The sequence below is a fragment of the Cicer arietinum genome, chromosome 3 (assembly GCF_000331145.2).
Source record: "Cicer arietinum cultivar CDC Frontier isolate Library 1 chromosome 3, Cicar.CDCFrontier_v2.0, whole genome shotgun sequence".
In the NCBI taxonomy this organism is placed as follows: Eukaryota; Viridiplantae; Streptophyta; class Magnoliopsida; order Fabales; family Fabaceae; genus Cicer; species Cicer arietinum.
This window is the reverse complement of record NC_021162.2, coordinates 64,723,680-64,731,458: the sequence shown is the minus strand read 5'-3', so window position 1 is coordinate 64,731,458 and position 7,779 is coordinate 64,723,680. Positions and strand designations below refer to the sequence as shown.

General features: G+C 27.0%; 1 protein-coding gene across 2 annotated transcripts; it reads right to left on the bottom strand.

Moving 5' to 3' along the window:
• Positions 1 to 2,216: 2,216 nt before the first annotated feature.
• Positions 2,217 to 6,014, bottom strand: LOC101507678 (adenylyl-sulfate kinase 3). 2 transcript variants are annotated; one of them, XM_004493106.4, is made up of 7 exons: positions 5,736 to 6,014; positions 4,376 to 4,522; positions 3,672 to 3,821; positions 3,283 to 3,401; positions 3,118 to 3,202; positions 2,800 to 2,846; positions 2,217 to 2,509 (listed from the first exon to the last, which is right to left on the bottom strand). In XM_004493106.4, exons 2-7 carry the CDS (start codon positions 4,497 to 4,499, stop codon positions 2,411 to 2,413), a joined length of 624 nt encoding a protein of 207 aa, XP_004493163.1. In that variant the 5' UTR covers positions 4,500 to 4,522; positions 5,736 to 6,014; the 3' UTR covers positions 2,217 to 2,410. The 2 variants fall into 2 exon arrangements, with proteins under 2 accessions (XP_004493163.1, XP_004493162.1); XM_004493105.3 differs by having other exon boundaries at positions 4,376 to 4,564; positions 5,736 to 6,013.
• Between the last annotated feature and the right edge of the window lie 1,765 nt (positions 6,015 to 7,779).

Here is a 7,779-nt window from a genome sequence, read left to right as displayed (position 1 = left end):
AACACTATTTTCAGAATTTGTCTTCTTTATTTTTTTACAATACAATCACATTATATCAATCGCGTTACTTTTAAACTAATTGCTATAAAATTAAGATGTTATTAATAGTTTAATTATTCTCATTCATTAATAATATAAAAGTGATATTGTATATAAATTAATTTTATAAAAGTTGGATAATAATTAATATTTATAAAAAATTAATTAAAAGATATACTTAATTTTTTAAAAATATGTTCGTTTTTTTAATTTAAGTTTAATGATAAATTGAGTTGTATTTTTTATTCTTTCAATATTTAAACTTTAATTGAAACAATGGGTTTTTTTAAGAAGCAATTGAACGATTGATTGAATTCAATTTTTAATGGAAACTATATTATATAACTAAGTTATAATTATAATTTGGTAATTTTTTAAACAAAATTATTTAAATATTAATTGAATGATATATTGAGTTTAATTTTGAATCGAAAATATTATGATATAATTTAAATTATAATTATAATTTGGTAATTTAAAAAAAATTATATTCTGATATTTATGAATTAATATCAAATTTCATTAAAAAATAGAGAGAGGGAGAGAGGTGTGCTATTTCAATTTTCATGTGTATTTTTATAGTTTTTTTTACATGTATGCGCTACTTTGCCATATTAGAATTAGAAATAAGATTTGTAACAAAAAAATAGAAATAAGATTGATGATTAAAATAAATAAATAAAAAAGATTGATGATTGACGGATATAGGTAGTCGTTTTTAACAAAAATAAATAAATTTAATTCATACTAAAATAGAAATAACAATTAGATCTAATAATCAAGAAAACAGAAAACACATTAATTATATACATAAAAATTGCAAAAATCAATAAAAATAACATAACAAAAAATTTAATCTTAACAACTAAATTAATGTGGTCAAGAATAATGTGAAATTCAAAGTTTTTAATATCATTTATTTTTGAGAGAAAAAAAAAATTTGATAGTGTTTTCTTATATCGACTATATGTGATATTTGATATGATCAATTTAATCACGTGACAAGTCATTTGTATGGTTGAGATGATTTTAAATTTAATTATAGTATCCACTTGCTTAAAATAATGTCAAAAAAATGAGTCATTTATCTCTATAAACACTATATTAATATAAAAAATTAAAAAAAAATCATACCAATTAAGAACAAATCAATGTTACATTCAAATGATAAAATCATAAATAAAATACGGAAGAAAAAAAAGTTAATCTATATGAAAATTCATTTACCTAAATGACCATAACTAATTAGAAGAGAGGGTTATTTCTGAACCAATTAATGTTGTTTCTAATATTAGTTTTTTTTTTTTTTTTTTTTAATGTCTGATGTTACCTCTTCCTTTTAAATACTATTGTACCGATCAAATTTGTAGTAATCGCCAAAAGAATATGAATAATTGCATTGTTTTTAACAAGTGAATATATTAATAAGAAATAATAAAACACGTGTTTACATAAGAACCTCATGTGTATTAACAAGTAATTTCAATTTTTATAATTATATTAAGAAAATGTCACTAATTTTATTTAAAATAAAAAATAAACATTACAGACACAAAAAAAATTGTTAAGAACTAACCTATATTAACACAGTAGAAAAAAAGTTCAAATGATATGAGAGTGTTAGTCTGAAGATTAATAATTATAAAAGTTTTTATCAGATCAGTTGTGATATGATGATACCAAAAAGTATATGAAAATTAATCGCTACTTAACTACGCAATTAACCACACAATTAACGGATACAAAAATTTGTTGTAACATTTGTTATGTGCTGAAGATGAATAAAAACTCAAATCCGAAACTTTAATTAATTAAGAAAAACCAAATTGTTAGTCCTTAGACAACATCACATCTGCTTATATCTCTAATTATCTAAAAAAAATTAATGTATTTACTTAAAAATTAAACTTATATAATACGATAGACTAATAACAAGTATTTTTTAAAATTAATATTAAATATATCAATTTTTAGATATTCTTTTTATTTATATTTTATTTTAAAATAATATTTTTTATGATATAAAATTAAAATTAATCTGTAAAATTTGACTCAACCAACAAATGTCATTATTATTAAACTCAATAATTTATCTCGAATATTCAAAGCTTAATATATGCTCTACTAGATTTCTATTTCATCTAAGCACAGAAAAAGCAAAAAACACCCTTTCCAAGTGTCATTAGGATATATATATATATATAATTAAAAATTACTTTTGTGTTGATAAATTTTACAAGTCCACTTATCCTCTCCGACTACTTCCTCCTACCCAAACTTTCTAGGATTTGAAGTTCAACTAGAAGAAACATTATAATTAGAGAATACTGGCAGACATTACAAAATCAAACAATAGAGATATATGAATTCCTTAACATTCAAGAAATCCTTTCTCCTCCAAGTAAGAAACAACTTGTCCTGCCATCACAGTTGGTGTGGGACAAATTCCACCATCCTCCTTTATTTCTATCTGAAAAATTAGAGAATCATATTAAAGCACATCCATCTACCGATGTTGGCAATCGCAGTTCATAGACAACATCTGTTTGTTAAAATTTCGCTACACAGTAGAACTATAGCACCACTATTTGACAGCATTTTATACTAAATAGCATATTGCAGAACAATAGCAGTTAATTCAAATTTCAATAGGCTAAAGGCGCCGCTATAGCCACTATTTAACAACATTATATCTTCATGCCACATCAGACACCAAAAAATGTATTTGTAAAGAATTTTAGTAGCACTGTAAACACATACCTCGCAATTTAACGGTGGTTCATAAGGATCATCAATGCCGGTAAAACCTACACAATTTCACAATTAGTACAAACATGGAACATGGTAGAACTCAAAATATGAAAATAGTTTCAGCATTTAAAATTAAAGAAGTAATTCTAAGCAATGTTTTACACATGTTTGAATTTAAAGGAACAATATTAAATAGACAATGCGAGAAAGAATATTTCATTATTCAACCTAAGATGCAATGTAGGCTCTGAACTACGTAAACGATATTAGTTAGGAATTGAAGTTTTTAATCACATTAATGGCGTAAAACACATTACAAAAGCAAACCTTTGATCTTTCCAGCACGGGCAAGCTTATAGAGGCCTTTTGGATCACGTGCCTCGCACAATGCTAGAGGCATGTTCATGTAGACCTGTAATTACTAATCCATATCAACAAATGTCATGCAGACTAACTTGCACTAATGAGAGGAAATACTTAAAGAAGCCTTACCTCGATAAAATTGGGATCAGACAACATGGCACGACAAGTGTCCCGATCTCTTCGATATGGAGATATCAGACTGGCAACACATATTAGACCAGCATCGGCAAATAGTTTTGCCACTTCACCTGAAATAGTCCAAGGGGCAACAGAAAACTTAATATTCAGTTATTCACCACACCATCCTTTTGAATTCGATATAATCATTCAACTATATACTTTTTTAAGAGCAAAAATGCTGGCACAGCTACTAATTCCAAGGGGCGACAAGAAATTTGATATTCAGCATGCCAGTCTAGACTACTGATATGTTATCACTCTACTTGATAAATAAGATAAATTAAGAATTAACAAGTTAATTTCTTCTCTTACATAATTTGTTTATGGAGAAAGCTTACCAGTTCTGCGAATATTTTCAGTGCGGTCTTCAGGTTTAAAACCAAGATCCTTGTTTAGTCCATGCCGAAGGTTATCTCCATCAAGTATATAAGATAATTTTCCTCTTGAGTGAAGTTCTCTGCTTAGTGAACATGCCAATGTGCTTTTTCCTGAAAAGTTTGAGAATACAGTCAAGACATCATTTGTGAAGTGGAAACCACATTACACAAACTCATTCAAAGGAATTGTAAAGACTATGCATCAGTTTCTAGCATCCTTAAATTCCTAAAATTCACAAGTCACTCGCAAAAGAACTAGAACGAGTATGTCATAGCTGTGACCTGAAAGGTAATGGATGCAATTTGTTACAAACTGCGAAGAGTGCAGAGTTAATTTAATTTAAACGGTCAAAGTTAAAAGAAAATTATATTATGCTCTAAATGGAACAGTTGCAAAGTTTATTTGGTTTGTCCATTTCATAATTTTGTTAAGAATGAAACAGAATATAAACTTGAAAACAAAAACAAAAAAATTACTGTGCACAACAGACCATGATTTCCTGTCGATAAAGTCAACTTGAAGGGGATTTTCAAATTTTGGGAGCAGATAAAACATAATAAAAAGCATAAACATCACAAATAACAAGAATATGATAATGTTCCCTGTGACAAAAAAAATAAAACGATATATGGGACCAACGTAGAAAAAGGTACACAATATGTACCTGATCCACTGAGTCCAGTGATCCATACAACGCATCCCTTTTGGTTAAGTAGCTTCTGCCTTTCCGGCTTTCCTAATTGACAATCTTGCCAAAATATATTTGTTGCATTGCTCAGAGTTGACATTGAAACAGTTTCTCTTGTTTAATCTAAGTACCAATATTAAGAGGTTAATAGGATTTCATGGATTCCTGCAGAATCAAAACATAAGAAGATAGCATCTCAGAATAGAAGAGCATGGTAGTAATGCACCTAAGCAAGACTTTTTCAAGTGCTTCATAAGGGCAAGCATTACAGCAGTGGTGCATAGTTGAAAGCATGTCATAACACATCAATTATAGATAGTTAGTGGAATTGTGATCTCATCACACCCACTTATTTGTGTCAATTAACAAATGTGAACTGTTTGACTTAATTAGTGTCTAGATTCATTGTACTTGTAAAAGCTTTTCATAAAGATCAGGGTGAAATCTTACAAGGCTAAAATCAAGGAAAGATGTTGGAATTAGCATATATAAATTTGGACCCTTTGTTTCTAGAGAAAGACACAATTTTTAATCATGATTGGTCCTTCATGATCAAAATTGTGCCTTTCAACATAAGCATATCTTAATAATATTCAAGGAAAAGGAGAGCATCCAAGTCAATATGTAGCAAAATCCACACTCAAGTTTCAAACAGTCTTCCTTAACAAGATTCTAAGCAATAATAATCAGATGGCTCGTAGTCTTAGATTTTTATAGTGGGTCTACTCATTTCTATATAAGGCCTGTAAAGGGAAAGATGACTCCCACTTATAAGCATTGTATCCGGTGTGAGACTCTCAACACACACACCCCTCACACATAGAATTGGACATATGTTACGTCACCCCGTGTAGCTTGATATGGGATGGCCCAACAAATCTTATACAAGCTCTGATACCATCTTAGGTTTTTATATTGAAAATAACTTATCCAAACAAAACCGATTTCCAATTTGTAAGGTGAGGGATATCTGCCACTTATCTCATGGGATGATGGACTCTCAACATGACCCTTTAACTTTCACAGTCATTCTAATGCCATCAATTATGCAAGCAACAAACTTTATGATTAAATTGATTATGAAATCAATAGCGGACCCCTCAAGAGCCTTTAGTTTATTTACAGACATACTCTAATTGAATTGCATGCCATTTTTTCACCTACCCTTTTGTTTCCCTTGTAATTTAAGATGATCCCATTTCATGCAAAGGTAAAATTGATGTTAATTTATTCTACAATGTCAAGCTAACAAGGATTAAAAGACAGAAATGAATGATCTAAAAACAAGATATAGAAAGAAAAGGAAGAAAATGAGAGTGAGAGGACGCATACATACCGGGAAGAAAGATGAAGGTGTATGAATCTGGTGTCCTATAGTAGTATTAGAGGTTTAGGGAATGGAGAGAAAGAGTGGTGAGTGTTATGCCATGTAATGTAATGGAAATGGAAATGGCGAAGGAAAAGGCATTGAAAGCGGGGTTAATTTTCATTCATGTTGGTGTGTCGGGTATGGTTCGAGGAAATAAATGAATGAATCTGGACACACACAAACACAGACACAAACTGCTGTGGTGTGTTTCTCCTCTCACAGTACCCCTATATGCTGACTGGTCCTTCTTCTCTACCAAATACAACCTACCCTTCTTTATACGAGTTTTCAACTAAATTTCTCTACCTTAATTCCATATTTTTCTTCCTGAAATTATTTATTTTTATAATTTATCTAATAATATATAAATAATTAATATATTTATATAGTAAATATATTTACATAGTAAGTTATCAATAAGATATTCAAAAAATATAATACTATTGAAAAATATATTTGTCTTTTCACTAATTGGTTGGTGAATGACAATATTTTAAATTAATGACAATTATTTTATCTTCTTTAATAAATAAAAAAACCACCCCCCCTAATTGGTTTGTGAGAAAACTAAAATGATTGTTTTTTTTATTTTTCTTCAAATATCTATTACACATATTTATAATGAAATACATATATTTTTTTAATTAATTCATTGTGAAGAATAATATTTTAACTAATTCGTCAACGACAAACTTTTGTAGCCTGAATTAATTATACAAAAAAAATATAATTGATGTATTATCATATTCTTCATATTTATATGTAAATGTACCATTCTACAAGATGTAAGGTTGTTTTTTTGTCATTACAATATACTTGGTTTGGTGACCGAAGTTGTAGAATTAAGAAGTGGAGTAACTTTATAATCCTTTGTTTGCATTCTTAAATTGACAAAAGAGTAATGTATATATATTATATAATATTTTGCAATAAAATCAAATAGATGTATAAACATATCATCAACTCATTAATAGATTATTTCGTAATTGTGTAATTTTCTAATAATAATTATTTCATTTTATCTATAAAAAATTGTGTATTAGATTTTTTTAACTCAGAATTTGAAATTTTTATAAAATATTAATTGTTTTTTTCACAACCAGTATAATTTATTTTATTGAATGTCAATGAAGTTAACTAATTACTACTTTATTAATAAAATATTTTAGCTAATATAACTTGTTTTAATATGAAAAGTAGTACTCGTATACTCGATAACTTTTTAATAGTATACTAAAAGAAAAAGCCCAAACAAAATAAAGTCAAATAAGTATCTTAAAAATTGACCTTTGACCATAAAATCAAAAACACTCTATAACTCCTACCAATTGTGAATGTACAATTAATTTTGCCGTCAATTCTTTTTTTTTTTGCAAAAAGATAAATTAAAAGTATATGACTATAAAAACGGGAGAAGATATAAAATAATTGACTATTAATTGATAAATTATAAAGAAAAAATACTTTTAAGATTTGCAAGATGATATTATATTTGGAATAAAAATTGTAGCTTTATTAATTAGAAGGAAAATAACTTTTTTATTTAATTTTAAAAATATTTTTGAAAAAAATTAAAAGATGAGTGAGACCAAAATATGAGGTGAGAGAAAATTGATAAGAGATTAATTAATTTATGTTAACATTGAAATGTGTGATGAGTATTGAAAAATGTGAAAAGTAGAAGTAATTCTACTTACATAAACAAGCATTTATTAAAAAAACATTATCTCTAAATATAATTTATATATAAATTATTAGATGTATTTTGTATTATTCATTTTTTTTAAAATAATCTCTTTCAGTACTACTATTTATTCTGAAATGTGAAAAAATAACATTAAATAAGTAGTTATAGGAGTGAAAGAAGTAATAAATAATGGGATATTTTTTAATAAAAGGTAATATTTAATTATGTTCAAATAAATTAATAGTATAAATTTAAGTGAATGCATTTTAATTTGTAATTTGAATTAATAAAAAACAATTATTTTATCTTTTAAATTTGTGAAGT